The sequence below is a fragment of the Halichoerus grypus genome, chromosome 9 (assembly GCF_964656455.1).
Source record: "Halichoerus grypus chromosome 9, mHalGry1.hap1.1, whole genome shotgun sequence".
Taxonomy (NCBI): domain Eukaryota; kingdom Metazoa; phylum Chordata; class Mammalia; order Carnivora; family Phocidae; genus Halichoerus; species Halichoerus grypus.
Window position 1 is genome coordinate 49,208,605 of NC_135720.1, and position 17,701 is coordinate 49,226,305.

Genomic DNA, 17,701 nt, shown 5'->3' on the forward strand with positions numbered 1-17,701 from the left:
TGACACTGGTCACTGAGGACGAGGAGAAGACCCGCCAGAGAGCAGGGAACTAATAATAACAAGCCTCCTGAGGAGCTGTGGTGGTTCAGCCTGGAAAGGAAAGCTGGAAGGGCGAATCAGCTGTCCAGTTCCTCCATCATTCAACACATCTTTATCTAGTTTCTTCCGTGCACCAGGCACTGGTCTGGGTACCGGAGATAAGGTAGCCATCCGGAAAGACATGCTCCTGCCCTCAGGGACAGTCTCTATCTCTTGAGAGAGGCGTGCTTCAAACAACTAATGTATTCATCTGCCCTGGAATAGTAGTAGCCACAAAGAATGAGAGGCTCTGACCGCACAGTGCTAGGAACCAACCCCAGTCCCGTGTCCCAGCAAAGGCTCCCTGTGCAAATAACATTTAGGCTAAGAACAAAGGAGCAGGAGTTAGCCGTGGGGGCGGGACTTCAGCAAAGGGAACAGCCTGCCCCGTGGCCCTCCAGCAGGTGGGAACCATCGGAGAAGGGCAATGGAGAGGTGCCCAGGATAACAGGAAGTGGCTGGAGCAGTAGGGAGGAGGGACCAGATTGTGCATATGGGCCCAGCTGGAAGGCCCTTGCAGGAGTGCAGGGGACAGGGAGCGAGTAAGGACTGGAGTGAGGGTAGTGAAGATGCCTGGACACATTCACAGGAGTGAAGTGGACGCAGCCTGGAGAGTGATAAAGCAGCAGGGGCCGAAGAAGACACAGGGAAGATGGACTGAGCTCCTTCCCTGGGCAGGCCCCGCGCTGCCTTGTGAGGGCACAGTGATGGGCAGTTAGACGCAGCATCTAGATAAGGAGGGTTCTCGGCATTCTGGTCTCATCAGCTGGGCAGTTTACAAGGCAACAAATGGTGAAAAAGAAGCAGAATTCTGGGGAAGGTCAATTTTGGATGTTGTATTTGAGAGGCCCTTTGAGGCCTCCCAGTGGAGACACTGAGGAGAGAATCCATTGTACAGATCAGGAATTCAGGAGGGAGCGCCCATCGGGTGATCCAAACACAGGTGACACGGGAGTCAGGAGAGCGGTTGAAGCCAAGAGAGGGAGTACAGTCCCCCGTCGTGACACAGAGCTCATGACCACTCAGTTCAATCTTAACAGAATCAGAGAAACAGGATGGAGAGGTCGGTGACAAATTATTACTTGTAACACCCGCATGTTTACTCACCACAGAAAATGGCTTGGCCTCAGGCTCGCTGCTCCTCACTAGGATTACAGGAAGGTAAATGACGCAAGTCCCATGGTGGTTCCAGGACCTGGGCCTCGGTGACAGCACCGAATTAGGCTTTCAGCAAGGGCTTTACCGTGGGAGGTACAAAATCTGCAAACGCTGCTTGGAAAACAGTGGAAAAGATGTTTCAAGTCCCATGCATTAAATACATAATATATCATGTATGGCCTTTGTCTATTGGCCTCAAAGAATCCTAAACTGTTAAAGTAATTCAGTCAGAAATAAACACTAGAGTGATGATAATTCCTTTATTTTTTGGTTCAGCTAAACATTGAACAAGTTCACTGAGTTACTGTGGCCTCCAAAGCCCATGATACCAGTGACACAGATTATCCTACCTGCAGTTGGCTACGTTTCCTCTGATAAAATGCAAAGGAGAGGAAATGGCATTGGCATCTGAATCCTGCTCCCAAACAGGAGAATTTCAAGAAGAGCGAATCAGCTGGTTACACAGTAGGGCCAAGTTCATTGTAATATAGGCCTCTGGACGCTGTCTCCTTTTTTCTACAAATCCATACTGCTTAGGAGACAACTTTGATCCTGACTTACTGCCTGTCATGGTATCTTCAAAAAAATATGAGGGGGCGGAACTTTATTTTCAAGGGAAAGGCAGTGTTTACACCCAGGAGATCCTTTCTTGCAGGTTTCTGAGCTTTCTTGACTTCACCCGAGGCAAGAGCCCACTGCAGCCCCCCGCAGGGCCACCTGTGGGGTTGTGTAGGTGGTATTCCAGACAGCCCTGGGGGTTCTCATAGACTGGGGTTTGCAATGTGCAACCTGCCTGGCCCTGGACAGAGACACCTCCCCCCACCCCCACTACACACTGTTTGGAGCTGCTTCTGTGCTCCCAGAAGGTGGGAAACCAAGGCGAGGGGAAGTAGAGGTAATGAGATGAGTAAAAGAGCGGACACCCATCAGTTCTTTTGTTGAAACTGTAGTTAATGATTAACAGATTATCGGTGCTTTAATTTATTAACCTTTTTTCTGCCTTGAAAAGGAAAACATGAGTTATCTTTAGAGAAGCTCTTTTTGTCAACAGTGCCCGCTATTTTAAGACTGAAAAGAAGTAGGAGAAATTGGACAAAGACATCCTTTATTTTTTTTCTTCCAAAATGCATTAGGTGTAAATATATTGCTTATCTTAGAAAGAAAACTAATGCAAAATATTTATTTACAAAAGCTCCTGCTAATAAGTCTCAAAGCACATATCCACAAATGGTTTCTTATTAGAGATCCATTACAGCCTTTGTTTGAATTTATCTGTTGAAGGTTTACATATTGTAATTCTTGTTGTAGATGATGTAATGAAAAAACAATGAAGCCACCTAGCACAACGGGCTGATATATTGACATTTGTTTGGGTTTTTGTTAACCTCAAATTATGAAATCTTCTCTCAGAAAATCCAAAGTGACTTTATCCAAATTTTGAACAGTTTACTTTCAGCAACACACACCTTCACGAATGTTGAATGATTCCAAGAAAGGAAGAAAGGCTCCTTTTGCTTGTCATTTTGTTTACAGGATTTGTGTCTGCACAGGGGAAAAAGAAAGTTCTTTTTGCTCTCGAGATGGACATAGATTTCCAAGCCATTTGGCTCAAGAGATAGTTTAAATAGGAATGAATTTAATATACCTTTAATTCTCTGAAATAAGAGAACTCCAGCTGAGGTCTGGTCCAGGGCAAAGTCTGTTCTCGACACTGAAGAAAATCTATCACGTTAATCCCAGCGGCTCAGAGTCCAAAGCTGCGTGAACAGAATGCTCGAGGGTAGGTTCTCACACAGCAGAACGCTTTGAAAGAAACTTTAAAAACAAAACGACTGTTCGGAGAATACCAGGCCTTGTGTGGAATCATGCAGCACTTAAGAAAAGATAGAAATAATTATGCTTGAGAAACACAGCTAATTAAAAATAACTCAGTGCATAAAAGGAAAAGAAAACTATAGAATAACTTTTCTGCTCCAGTGTAAATGTAAGATGCCTCATAATGAAATAGGATTTTTTAAATTTCATTTCACACTGGCATAAAAGAGATGGAGAGGAAAATTATATTGCCAGAAAATGCCAGGGTAGATTTGCTAAAGACGTTATCATGTACTGTGTTTAAAATAAAAATCTAATTGCTGTAATTTATCATACCTCTCGTTATTAAAACCATGCTAATTTAAAGATTTTAATTATTTGCCACTTTCGCATATTGTGACTTTTCGTAGAAGATACTATGAAAATTTCTGATTCTGTCAGCCTTTGTATGATTTTTTTTAGGAGATCCTAAGTAAAATTAACGTACTTTAAACATAATTGTGTTTACATCAGTAATAAAAATTCCTTGTGTTTTTCTTTTAGTTTGTTCAGTGAAATTTCTGGAACTGCTTTATAATTGCTGAGCTTAATATATGAGAGCACAGGCTGCTGAATCAATTTTAATTCCCTATACACATATCTAGCCTTATGAAGAGCAGGGTGGATGCCACCCTTCCTTTTGGATTGGAGAGAGGATTTTTTTAATCTGAGAAATTTCAAAGGAAAGATTCTACTGACCTGGGCATGAATTTGTTGCTTGGTCTTGAGAAATCAGACTCATAAGATAGTCATTGAGGCAAGATTACTCTTTAAAAACAAACAGTAGGGGCGCCTAGGTGGCTCAGTCATTAGGCGTCTGCCTTCAGCTCAGGTCAAGATCCCAGGATCCTGGGATCGAGCCCCACATCGGGCTCCCTGCTCCATGGGATGCCTGCTTCTCCCTCTCCCACTCTCCCTGCTTGTGTTCCCTCTCTCGCTGTGCCTCTCTCCGTCAAACAAAATCTTCAAAAAAAAAAAATTTTTTTTAATTAAAAAAATAAAAAACAGTAAATAGTACGCTCTGGTGGGTGGGAGAAAGATAGGGAGGTAAACAAAGGATCATAGAGTACAGAAGAAAAAGCTGTCCCAGGAGTGAAGATGGCCACTATCAGTGATGGGGGAAAAGGTGGAGGGAAGTAGCCAGAGGCAAAATCATTTCTCTGCTGTGGGTTTTGGAGGCCTTGGGAGTTAGAGCCCATTTCTACAAAATACATGGGCTGCAGCAAATTGTCTTCACCTTGGGAGAAGCACGATGGTTGGATATGGTTTCTGTGTACCTCGTAAGAGCACACTATGGTCTTCTATACCAAAGAATTCATGAGAGTAGCATTATGATTTAATACTGTATGTATTAATTAGAATATGACATCATTTCAAAGCAAAGGAAAAAAATATATAAAATTAGTTTCCTAAATCACAAGTCAGCCCCACATCCAGACCAACCCTATGACATTCAGTGTGGTCACAGATTCAAGTTCTAGAAGCCAGGACTTTAAGGGGCTTTGAACACCAACCTTTTGATGGGAAAAATAAATTAGACTAGCTTGCTTAAGGTCGCAGAGCCAGGACCAGATCCCACAGCTGCTCAGTTGTAGTCCATTCTTGCTCACCACCTTCCCATCATCCTCTGCGACCTTGCTGCTGTGAAAGTGGCTTCCTAGCACTACCCCCCAGCCCCACACCCGGCGCCACGCTCCCTGCCTGCCGAGTCACCGCGTGTTCTTTCTGCAGGTGCGAAGTTCCCCATTAAGTGGACGGCTCCTGAAGCAGCCCTGTATGGGAGGTTCACGATCAAGTCTGACGTGTGGTCTTTTGGAATCTTACTCACAGAGCTGGTCACCAAAGGAAGAGTGCCATACCCAGGTAAGAGCGGGACCTAGCAGAGACAGGCCTCTGATTGGATGCTCTCTTCACCCTTTACCTTCTAAGCCCCATCCTCAACTTTCTGCCAAGCGTGAGTTTGAGGAACATGGACTGGTATTTAGCCAGGGAAGAGCAGGACTGGGAGCCACCATGGACATCACATAGACAAGCAGCTGCCGTGCATGGCATGCCGGGATTTGTGTAAACAGCAGCGAGAATGAGCGCTCCGGTGCCCCCCAGGTCGTGCAGTCTGTGCTCTCTTGGTCGGAGCACGTGGCTCCAGGAGGAGCGGTGGTGCTGACACAGCCTCACCCAAATAGTTTGCGGGCACTTCCGGGACAGAGAAGGAGAAAAGCCCCCACTGCTTTTTGATTACACCATAGCATTGACCCATGAAGTGAACCTGGCAGGAAAATGCCAGGACCTGCTCTCTCTGCAGGCCCCAGCTCCAGATGGCCAGAGAGAGCAGAGGCACATTCGAAACGCAGTTTTGAGGCCACACACCGCCCATCCGAACAGTCAAAGTATGCCCTACGAAAGCAAGCGTAAAGAAATTGGAGAGTCTTAGGCCCTGGAAATTTTCTGGAGTATCGGATTCATGCTTTTCAAAGAAGCCACAGATTTAGGCTGTCCACCCTTAAATTCATTAATTTCAACAGATGCTGACGTAAAGGACACTTGTGCCATTTCACCTCCACACTTTAGTGGTTATATTCTAGCACATGGGTGATCTGCTTTCTGAAATGTTAAGGACATATTTTTCAGTTATGTTGAGTGAAGAAAGAACGTAGCTCCCCCTCATTCCCTGCCTAAGGAGCTTAAAAAAAAAAAAAAAAGCCATGATAGAAATGATAGTGGAGATTAATGAGGAATTGAGGTCTCTTGCAAATCCTGGGTTTGTAATTCTATCTTTGCAGTCAGAGGAGACAGCGAGGGCAGATTAATTTGTAATCCCTTTGTTCGTTTTTTATGATTATTTCTGGTCATCTTCGGAGAATGCAGAGAAGTAGAGAGGATCTCTTCAGGTTGGCGTGGCCTTGAGACTCCTAGCAGAGGCAGGTTGGCACAGAGACAAAATGAACAAAATGCCCTGTCTCTGAAGCGCCAGCACGGGGCGTCTCCGATGCGGGTGGCAGTCAGTTTTAGGGAGCACGCGGAGGGGGCAGACGCTCTGCGAGGAGCCAGCCAGCGTGGCAGAAAGGGCTGCCCTAGGGGGTCTGGAGTGCAGCGTGGGCATTTTTGAGTTGCTTCTTGAGGGGGGGAAATGTGCAGGTCTTGGGATTTTGAAGATAGGAAGGCACCTTTTTTTTGCCTGAATTTTGAATGAATTTCTCCCTGAATGCCCCAGGTTTACAGTCAGCCAGTGTGTTGAATGCCCCAGAGGGGAAAAGGTTAATGTTGTTTTGCGTTTCTGTAAAGGCTTTCCTTTCAGTGACACAAAGCCACTTTTTGTTCCTCAGAGTTGCACACAGAAACCAAGACAAAGGGGCAGGGGCTGGGGCCCCAGAGAAGGCAGGCAGGTGTGTGCTTCTGAGGGAGAGGCTTTTCCCGAGTTTGGATTTAGCATAAAGAAAATGGCCTCATTTTATAACTCAGACTAGGATTCATTCAGCATAGCGTCCGTGAGTGTGAACTGTGCTGGGCATTTTGCTCTACCTGGGAAGTGAGTACAAATAAGACATTCACACTCTGAGGAAACAGATTAAAACTTTCCTGGAGCAAGGCGCTGTTTTGGTTGCTGGGGATGTAGAACAATGAGCAAATAAATAAATTTAGTCCCTGCACTCATGGAATTTACAGTCAGATAGATAAAATATGCATCAAGTCCAGGAAGAAATCAGTCTTTTCTGATACTTATTTATTATTAGAGGGAATCATCCTCATGGGATGAATTACTTGAATTTACCCCCTGTGGGCCTCGACTCTTAATTCTGATAATGGGGTCAGGGACATGTGATTCACCTATCTACAGAGAGCCTTTCCCTCAGAATCCAGTGAGGGTGGCAAAGGAGTTCTCAGTGAGAACGAGGTCCACTTGCCTATGTGTAGTTACATACCGTGAGCAGCTGCTGACGTGCCAGGGGGCTGGGAGGGCTGCTCTGCTTCTCCGAGGGTAACAGGACGGGTTGTGTCTGGGAAGCTTCATGGAACAGGCAGGCAGGGCTTCTTCCTCAAGCCAAGGAAGAGGGAGGAATGTCCTGGATATGGACGGGCATATGGGAAGGCACCAGGGCCGAGGAGGACAGAGCCTCTTCAAGGAGCTGCAGGAGAAGGAATTTGAGGGCCGTGACGTGGAGCCTGGGCATGCAGCTGGGAAGGCTGGCCAGAGCCTGTTGTCGTTGTCGTAGGGGCCTGGTGCACTGCCACAGGGAGGCTCTGGGGCCAGGGGGTCCGCAGCAGCGGCCAGGGCGCTGTGTCAGCGGGCGAGCGACAGGAGCAGCTCCTCAGCCACAAACAGCCACAGAAAATGGTTCCCAGGCCTGTTCCTAGCCATGGGTGCTTCCTGTTTTTGTCTTTTAACATAGTTATAATCCTATTTAATTGGACTTCTGGATCTCACAGTAAACTCTTCTTGAGGGAGAGGCTTTTACAAAGGAGTTCCAATTACAGAATTATTACCGTAATGAAGGATACCAATTCCTAAGACACAGTGTCATTAAGCGTCATCCAGACGTCACTGTGAAAGGCCCTTCCTCTCCACCCTCTCCCTGTTGGTGTGGCCAAGTCAGTCAGTGCGTGCCCAGGCGCTGCTTCTCTGCTGTGCTGAATCCTTGTGCCTGTTGGGGGTACGCCGGGACAGACTCCCAGGCCCTGTGCCTCATGCCTTCCATTCTGACATCTCCATGCAGAAATTTCTCAGTTGGCTACAGTACATTTTTAAGTAACTCTTTTTTCAAGAACAGTAGGTGGCGGTATTTTTCTGAATTCTTTCATACCTGAGCATGACCTTCTGTCACCTTCACACAGAGGAAAGGGACTTTGGCTGGTAGATGAGGATGGAGGTCAAGGGAAGGGAGGTGACTTATCCATGGGTTCATAAAGCTTTCCAGGCATTTCTGCCCAGCATGAAAGGAGTTCCAGAAGTAAGAATCAGAGAAGGAGCTTAGAGTGGAGTATGTGAGGTGTGACCACATGAAGAGCAGAAGGGTTGAGGAGACAATGAAACATCGGTCGGCTGGTTAGTTAGCGAGTTCTGTAAAAGGAAGGGAAGAAGGACAATCTCAAATTCAATGACAGCCTTAGAGCCAAAGAAAAAAATACTGAAATGCAGAAAGGTATCTGCAGAAAGGAGGGTGGGGTGCGTGGGGAAAGGAGTCACACGCACCCCACCCTCCCAGACAAAGGTTGCTTCCAAGAGGTGTCACAGAGATGCGCGCCATCCCAGAGAACAGCTCCACTTTACAGATGCCCTGGGAGCAGCCTGACTTGAACACATTCTAGGCCTAGCAGTCTAGCTTGCTTTTCTGTGAGCCGAGGTGCATTCTTTGCATCAAGATTAGAACGGATTTTGTACTGATGGACTGTTGTATGTGAGAAACGACAACACTTACATGAAAGCAGTTTTCTGGGGTTGATGTATGCAATCAGAGCTAGGCACCTTCAAACCCTCCCTCACATCCTTCTTTTCCTCTTTGCCTCCACGGCCCTGTGTCAGGCTGCCGTCCGCTCACGGTGACCTCTTCATGGGACTTCCTGCTTCGACTTCTCCTCCCCCCTCACACGTTCTATCACTGTCACCACCAGGGTTGTTATCCCAGAAAACAGAGACCCAGTTATCTTACTCTCCTAGTTAAAAACGTCTGTGGCTTCCCTTCACCTTCCAGATAAACTCCAGAAGCCTTAGTTTGCATAGTTCTTAATAACTCTTTCCAGGAGGGGGGGCGGGGGGGGCTCCTTGAGTCATTCCACAAATATTTATTGAGCACCTGCTGTATGCTAGATACTGTTCAAGCACCAGGAATACAGCACTGAACCAGCAGACAAAAACTTACGCCCTTGTGAGTGTTTATTCTTCTTGGAAGAGACAAACAATAAACAAAGATAATAAGCAAACTCTATTCGGTATTGGCTGGTGGTAATGGGTAGGGAAAAAAGTAAAAGGGGAAGAGGATGGAGAGTGGCAATGGAGGACCTCACAGAGACCTCACTGGAAGGGTGACGAATGACCTGAAGGAAACAAGGCCCTGAAAACAGCAAGGAGGCCAGTGTGGCTAGAGCCGAGGAGACGGAGATCTGAGAGGCCCCTGGGGAGATCAGATAGGGCCTTCCTAGGTCATTGTGAGGACTTTAGCTTTCATTGTTAGTGAGATGGGGAGTCACTGAGGGGCTTGTGTGGGAGAGTGACATGATCAGACGTGATTTCTCTCTTGCCACCCCCAACCCTCACACTGAGATATCCCTCTGATGTGAGTGGCTCTTCTCAGCTTCACTGTCTGCCTCAGAATCCTTCAAAGCCCAACCCAGACATCACCTCCTATGTGCAGCTTTCTTCATGTCCATACCAAATGACTTGCCCTGTCTGCTTGCTTCCATGACACCCGGTACATCTCTGTTAAAGCCCCCATCCGTGTGTCTATAATTCACAGTAGCTCTGAGGGGACAGGAGCTCCTTTAGATATTCCCAGTGCCCAGCAGTGTCTGCCCCATAGTAGACTCTCAATAAGTGTAAGCACGTGGATGGATGGATAGATGGATGGATGGATGGAATAGCAAAAAAAAAAAAAAAAGATGATGCCTATGAGGCTTTTGAAACAAGATTTTTTTAGTTTGGCTGATAGCCTGCAAAGCCTTTTAACTCTATTTCATCATCTCCACACATAAATATAGCATGTATTGTCCCAGCCACGAGATAGCCTCTGTCCTCAGAGTTGTTCTGGGAAATTGACACTGTGGTCCGGTTGAAACACCACGTTCCAGTACCACTCTGGGCAGACTGTCCTGGCCGTTCTGTGCCCTGGCTCTCAGCTGAACACCTGCTTTGTGAATCTGGCAGGATCTAGCAAAGCAGGAGCATTCTCTTAAGCACATCACATTTATCTGTGCATTTGAAGCACTTTCAGATCTTTTAGTAAGTGACAGCTGCCTGGCTTTCATGAATATATCCTGTCACCTGACCATGACTTGAAGAGGCAAGAGAAATTAGTGAAGCTAGAAGCCACCTTCCTTAGAGAATTAGAAGTCCCAGCCTTCTCCTCCCTCTGCCCCACTTAGATACCCTACAGCCCTGAATCGTAGACATATTCCTCTGTGTTCGGCACCCCATTTTCATCACCTGCATTCTTACTATTCCTGCTATGCTCAGCGTGCTGACAGAGCAGATTTTTCTTGGGGCAGGAAAAGTTTAGCCTCTCCAGCCAGGAAAATGGAAGCAGAATAGAACCTCTACCCTCAGGAAGGGTGCTTTGTCCTCTGCCCGCTCTGCCCTCCCTGCCCCCGTCCACAGTCCCCAGGGCTTCTCCTTTCCACTCCTGAGTTCCCCCAGAGAGGGAAGCCTTCCTGGAGTGCCCAGGAGTCATGCTGCCCCCTTTGCCTACAAGGTTTCTCTTGGTCAGTGTGGCTAGTGAGAGGTGAGAGGACGGGAGGAGTAGGCAAGTGGAGAGGGCAGCCAGAGAGGAACTTTCCACTCCTGAATCCTGCGTTCCGCTGCCCTTCGTTCTCAGCTCAGTGTTTCCACGGCCTTCCCAGTGGACACCCTCACGCTCTTCCTCACTTCTCCTTTTCTGGAACAAGGGAGTTCTTCACGATACTGCATGACCAACTTCAAATAATCTTTCTGTATTGTGGCCCCTGAGTAGCTGTCATTTCTGTGTTCATTAATACGGTGGGCTTAATAAAAACACCTGCCCCGAGGTTATCTGGTCAAATGGGGCAAGAGAAAGAGAACTAGACATTATGGTGCCTTCTCAGAGTCACTCCTTTATTTTCATCTATACTCTTTGATCACTATATATCTGCCCTAAATTTGTACTTTGATCCTTCCCCAGACCTAACAGGACACCTCCTGGTTGTCGCCTAGTAAGACACCTGGAGCACGTGATGGTGTGTAGCACAAGCGCGTGCCAGGCAAGCACCATTAACTCAGCCCTCCTTTCCCTGACGTTAGCACAGCCCTGCTCAACAGACACAGACAAGCAAACAGAAGGAGCTTTTTATAGGGTTTATGCAGAGAAGCAAGGGGGAGCCTCTGACGAAAGCCTTATGCACAATAGAGCATAATTTCCTTTGAATGGAAAGCTCAGTTTGCAAAAGTAATCTCAATGTCTGATAACCTCACATCATTCCCATTGTGACAGTGCTCAATTTTCCCGTGGCACAAAAATCCAGGTTCTTGCAACCCATAGTCAAATCCAGATGCAGCCTTGATCCTCTAATAGTGAAAATCCCTGATCGTGCAGAGCTGGCCCCTCTGAGATCCATATTAGGAAGCTGCACAAATGGGAGGCCATAAAGCCAAACCCTCCTCTTTCATAGAAGACTGTTTTGGGTTTGTTTTGGGTTTTTTTTAAACAGCTGAAAGCACAGTGACTGTGGAGGTATTTTGTTGACAAATGAAGAAACTGAGGCCGGGGTAGGTCAAGTCACCAGTGAGAGGTGCAGAGTGGGGAGTAGTGGAGTGGCTCCGCCAGGGGAAAGGAGCTGTCTTTCCCTTCTGCAAAGAATCCAACAGAAGAGAGGGAGGGAGACTCTGTGGAGTTAGTAGGTAGCTCGAAGGAGAGGAATGGGGAAATCTAAAAGAAGGGGAGGGGAAAGAAAACAGAGGCGCATGGGAATATCTACATTGTTGGCAGCCGTGTACAATGAGCGTTGGACGCTTACCCCTAACGCAGAAACCACGAGGAAGCCAGCAAAATGATTTGGAAAGGATAATATGGTCCTCATGACAGGAAGGGAATGCAGTCCCCTTGGCTGGAGAGTCTCAGCAGCAGGGTTTTGGGCAGACCGATTGGAAATGATGCTCTCTCCGCGACTGTGTTGGAAAGCCGGAAATCCGTGGTGGCAGGGGGCCCCATGGAGGACCTAGGGAAGAGGAATTGGAAAGCAAACCCTGGCACAGCAGGCCCTGCAGGTTTTCTGTGGACTGAGGACCACTGAGTTGTGCCCTGCGGGAGTGACCCATGGAAATGGCCCATTGTCCCCATCTAGGGAGAGGACAGAGAGTCAGGGGCTGCACAGTGGGGGCGGGGGAGGACAGGGTTGGGGCGGTGCTGGCCCTCCTCCGATGTGGAGGCTGGGAACCAGGGCACACACCCAGCTGCACTTCGTGACGGTGACACCCCCTGCCGTCGGGCACTCCTGGTGGCAGAGAGACCCCCCTCCTGCTGACAAATGGTCCCTGGTGCAGCTCCACTAAGAAACCTGGAGGCCCGAACTGTTGATGACAGTGTTTCCCTAAAACGTGCCCATATGCCGTGTTTTCAAGCTTCTGTCTTTTCTGTTTCTCTGCTAGCATCTCCTGCGTGAAAAGGGAGAAAAAGGAAAAACATTCCCGAGCGCCCTCCTCCCTCCCTGTCTGCTACCTCAGTAGGAAGTCTGGTAACCAGATTCCCATCTTCCGGCAGCCCCATGTCCCTCCAGACTCTGCTCTGACCACCGTGGTGCTCAAGCCCATGTGTAGCCCCTTCCCAGTCCCTGTCCTTCACCTCCCACGTACTAGGTAAAGCCAAAGTCTTGGGAAAAGTGACTAAAAGAGGGGAACTCGCAAGTTCTTTTGGTAAGAAAAATATGAAACATCTAAAAAGAAAAATGAAGTAGGCTCATCTCTGTAGGAATGTATAGAGTAAAACCCATTTTTGTTAAAAAAAGAAATTCTTGAAATGATTTATCAAAATTCTTATAGCTGAGAATACTATTCCTTTAAATATGAACGCAATCCACTTAACCTGGCTATTGTTTGTAGAGTCAAAACCAGCCTAAGCCTTGCTCAGCGGGCATCTCCGGACCGTGCAGTGGGGAAGGTGCCATCGGCCAGGCGGGCTCTGGCTTACGGGCGGCGGGAAGAGAGCTGATCCCACGCACACTGTCACTGTCAGCCGAATGTGCCTTGTCTTTTTTCCCACTTTTCTGGCAAAGCTGTCATTGATATGTTTTTGTTTGGCCCAGGGTGTGGAATTGGTTACATATGGTCCCCATGCTTTGAGGAAGCCTGAGGAGAGAAGGCACGAGAAGAGAAGGAAGGGGAGGAGGGGAGGAAGGAGTCAGGCAGGAAAGGAGGCGGAGCGAGAATAGGAGCAGCCATGTGACTGATGGTGTGGGCCTGCCGGTGGCCTGCGTGGGTCCCCGGAAGCGGGCTGTCTCGGGGGATGCTACATGTATAGGGTCAAGTCGCTCTATCTGCTGTGTCTGGGACTTGGGCAGAGCACTGGAAAAACTGGCCTGACCCAAGTGGCCAATTAAACTTTCCATTGGCAGAGATTGAACTAAGAGTTTAAAAAAAATACATGAAATCTTTCCATTTGAGTAGTTTGTTTTTTAATGAAATGAAACATTTACTGACATAAACTCTACAGAGCAATAGGAGAATGATTAATTAAACTCTGTGGTGCCATTTTGGACAGTCTCAATGCCAGAATAAAGCATTAGAAGGCGTTTGGGGCCGGCGGGGGGGGGGGGGGGGGCGAGGTGAAACCCCTTCCAGAAGAGCCCATCAGGCCTTCCGAGGTTCAGACCTTCTGCCTGTCTTTCCTCCCAGTTCCTACAGGCTCCTGGCAGGGGCAGGACAAGGGGGATTTCTGCAGGCTCAGGTTGTATGGCTTCTGAGATATGAAACCAAGGACTGTAGTAAAACACAAAGCAAAGGCTTCAGAGAATGCCAGTCCTCATACATGATTACGCTGGCTTCCTAACCTTTCTGGGCTAGCTGGAATGTGATCGCTGCCATCACTCAGGCCAGAGTGTCCCGGCCAAAACTCTTGGGCCCCGATGTGCCCAATAATCAGACTTTTTTTTTTAAAGAACATCCATGCTATGCACAGACCATCCATCAGATAACATCCTCAAGAGGCTGAGGCCACATCCATATTCAAATAAGACATTCTTACTTCTATAGCAGTATGTATGAATACAGAAAAACAGTAAACAGCCTTGGGTTTTATGCCAAATGAGGTCAGTTCCGATCAGTTTTGCTGCCAGGTGGGTTAACAGAACTTGGGGTTTCCAGAGCTTTGGGTTTCGGGATGGTGGATAAGGAAATGCTAGTCCCTGTCTCTCACGCGGTTTGTCCAGAGCACCGCAGGACATTCTCCTGGTGCCCTCATGTTCTTCCCCTTGCTCCCAGCTCCCCGCCCCATCCTGAGTTTTCAAAATGAGTTTGCAGCAGTCGGAGGAGGATTTAAGCTAATTAGCCACAGAGCTGACCCAACACCCAACTGAAGAGGGCACCTGGTTCATTAAACCCCTCTCACTAAACCAAGGGTCACTCCCAAAATGGGAGTAAGGTTATGTTAGAATAATTAAATTGAAGGCCTACTTCAACACAGCAGGAATAATATATGGATTTTATCACAAGAAGTTACAGTGGCAGAGAATAAGAAAGCATTCCAAAAAGGCTCATATAAGCGTGTGACTGGAGCCAGGAGAAACCCAGTTCCAAAAGGAACAACAAAACAAAGAGAATGGCAACAGACCCCGGAAGTCAGGACGGGGCTTTGCTCTGGGCCCAGGTCCTCCAGAGTTAAAGGGAGCTGCTACATGCAGATGCTGTGGTCTTCTGCTGCTATCCCTGAGACCTAGGGGAAGACATCTAGGTTTCTGTATGGCTTGAAATCAGGTTCTTGATTTTGTAAGTAAACCAGGTCAGAAGTTAGGGAGGGTTCCAGATTACAAGCTTGGGGCCAAGGAGCAGCCAAAACATACAAGTGCTTGGCGGGCAGTGGCAGAAGGCAAGACGGCAGGAAAAGGAAGGAGAGGTAGAGAAGAGTGTCTGGCAGTGATTGGAAGAGGGGTCAGGGCATGCACCTCACCCCACCTATGGTATTTCCTGCTCTGTCAGGAAGGCGGGAGTGCAGGGAGGTGCCTGCCCCCCACCCCCGAAACGTCTCCTGTTTGTGCTGTGCTGCCTGAGGTTTCAACATTAGGCAGCTCCCCCAGAGGGTCACAAAGGTCTCAAATGATAGATGGCCTGTCCAAGGTCATGAGTAAACACGGGCCCTGGAGGCGCCCTGTCTCCCCATCAAAGTCACCAAACCCCGGGGCACCTCAGGGTCACTGGGCCAGACGGTGCCCAGCCATGGGGACACGATGGCACATCTCAGCTGGTGGGGCACCAAAAGCTGGCCCAGGCAGAAGCAAAACGAATTTATGAAGTTCAGAGATGGAGTTTATAGATGCTACTAACATGGGAGAGTGTATTTTTCAGTCCATGGATTTCTTTTTTTTTGGTCTGCCTCATTCATAGTTTTTCATCAGTTTAATTGAACTGTAATTTACATACAACAGAATTCAACCATTTTAAGAACACAGTGAGTTTTGACAAGCATAAACAGCCCCACCACCACATACAGGATATAGAACAGGAGCTGACAGATGACCGTCTGTGGGCCAAATCCAACGCCCACCTGTTTTTGTTTTGTATATTTTTAAAGGGTTATTAAAAATAGTAATATGCGACGAAGATCATATGCAGCCCACAAAGCCGCAAATATTTGCTCTCTGGCCTTTACAAGCGGTAGATTGCTGACCCCTGACACACAACATTTCCATCACCCCTCCGTTCCCCGCAGCCCCTTGGCAGGCACTCCCCTCCCCTCCCGGCACCGACTCATCTGCTTTCTGTCACTGTAGCTTTGCTTTTTCTAGAACTTCACATAAATGAAATCATACAGCACGTTGCCTTTTGTGTGTGGCTCCTTTCACTTACGAAGCTTTCGAGATTCGTCACCCAGCTTTCCGCATACAGCAGTGGCACACTCGGCGCTCATTTCTGAGCGGGGCGGCGTCCCCTGCAGGGGCCGGGCTTCCTCGGCGCCCCCCGCCCCCCGCCGCTCGGGGCTCGCCGCGTTCTCGCCAGGCGCAGGCTCAGAGGAGAGGGGAGTGGCGGGCCGCACACTCACTGCCTTGTCTTGCAGGCATGAACAACCGGGAGGTGCTGGAGCAGGTGGAGCGCGGCTACAGGATGCCCTGCCCGCAGGACTGCCCCATCTCTCTCCACGAGCTCATGATCCACTGCTGGAAGAAGGACCCGGAAGAACGGCCCACTTTCGAGTACTTGCAGGGCTTCCTGGAAGACTACTTCACCGCCACAGAGCCCCAGTACCAGCCCGGTGAAAACCTGTGAGACCGGGGTCTGCAGAGAGAGGCCTTCCGGCGAGGCTTCCCCGCCCCCTCCCCATTAGCTTTCAGTTCCGTAGCCAGCTGCGCGGGCAGTGCGAGCCGTCCCGGATCAGATTGCATGTGACTCTGAAGCTGACGAACTTCCATGGCCCTCATTAATGACACTTGTCCCCAAATCCGAACCTCCTCTGTGAAGCATACGAGACAGAACCTTGTTATTTCTCAGACTTTGGAAAATGCATTGTATCGATGTGATGTAAAAGGCCAAACCTCTGTTCAGTGTAAATAGTTACTCCAGTGCCAACGACCCTAGTGCTTTCCTTTTTTTAAAATGCAAATCCTATGTGATTTTAACTGTCTTCACCTGATTCAACTAAAAAAAAAAAGTATTATTTTCCAAAAGTGGCCTCTTTGTCTAAAACAATAAAATTTTTTTTCATGTTTTAACAAAAACCAATCAGGACAGGTGTTTGGTTTTTTCTTTTTTATAATATGAATATATATAATATTTATGTCCCTGTATATACGCCATGTGGGTGCTAATGTGGAGACCATGGCCCACTTGGGCCGTTAACGCCTCGGGACCCAGAGTGAGGATTTTACTGCCAAATCAGCATAAAAGCACTGCTGTCATCCTGCAAACCAGTGGCCTCCTTTTTGGCTTTTGCAAAGCATGATCCTTTTTCCTTTTTCTTTTTTTTTCTTTTTTTTTTTAATTTGGATTGCACTTTTTTGGTTCATGATTGTACCTGTAGATGGCTGTTCCTTTGACTCTTTTCAAGCAGCCCCAGAGCTGAATTCACAAGTTCTGTTTCCAGTATTTGCTTTGACTTAACTGCGATTTGTTCTCAAAGTCTAAAAGCATATTGAAGCAAGCAAATGGCCAATAACTACCAGGGGAACTGGAAGATGGATACCACACATACTTCTTGTATAAAAATATGAATGCTGAAATGTTTCAAACTTTTTTTATTTAATAAACCTTGTAACCGCATTTAAATGGTCTAAAACCCATAGCATTAGAGTCAATGTCATGGCGACCTGCTAAACTTTCTCATGCAACTAAAACTTCTGAGGGTGGGGGTTGGACATTTCCCATTGTAAAATACGTGTTTTAAACGTCCTGTACTGCTAATGAAATGACTTTCTCTATGTCCAAGAAGTCTCCAGTGGAATAACTATGCACTACTTTACATTTCATGGGGATGCACCGAAAAAAGAAAAAAAAGAAAAAAAAAAGTATTATATTTTTAGTTGCTGTTTGTACCAACCTTGAATTACATGTTTAACAACAACAAATCAAAAAGCCTATTTCTATTAAGTTTTTAATACTGGGTAGCAACTCTGAAATCTTAATTCCTTTTTTGTTACGATTTATTTGTGAGTTTACATTTTTAAATTGTTTAACTTTCTTAATTTAGTAATTAAAAAGAGAGCATTTTACATTTGAATTTTTTTTCTTCATTTGTTTAAATTATGG

General features: G+C 47.3%; 1 protein-coding gene and 1 long non-coding RNA gene across 14 annotated transcripts in view; one reads left to right on the forward strand and one right to left on the reverse strand.

The window, feature by feature from the left end:
- FYN (FYN proto-oncogene, Src family tyrosine kinase) overlaps positions 1-17,215 on the forward strand; it is a 211,248-nt gene extending 194,033 nt beyond the window's left edge. For all 10 annotated transcript variants that reach the window (XM_036105335.2, XM_078054854.1, XM_036105329.2 and 7 more), the window contains 2 exons: positions 4,822-4,953; positions 16,017-17,215. In XM_036105335.2, coding sequence (XP_035961228.1) covers positions 4,822-4,953; positions 16,017-16,225 — 341 coding nt within the window. In that variant the 3' untranslated portion in view covers positions 16,226-17,215. The remainder of the gene's footprint in view (positions 1-4,821; positions 4,954-16,016) is intronic.
- LOC118543919 (uncharacterized) lies at positions 900-16,020 on the reverse strand. Of its 4 annotated transcripts, XR_013441146.1 has the most exons (6): positions 15,809-16,020; positions 11,770-11,970; positions 2,882-3,109; positions 2,703-2,778; positions 1,186-1,347; positions 900-1,110 (listed from the first exon to the last, which is right to left on the reverse strand). It is a non-coding gene; the product is annotated as an uncharacterized LOC118543919 (long non-coding RNA). The 4 variants fall into 4 exon arrangements; XR_013441145.1 differs by having other exon boundaries at positions 900-1,347; XR_013441147.1 differs by lacking the exons at positions 900-1,110; positions 1,186-1,347 and adding an exon at positions 3,790-4,053 and having other exon boundaries at positions 2,325-2,778.
- Positions 17,216-17,701: the final 486 nt, after the last annotated feature.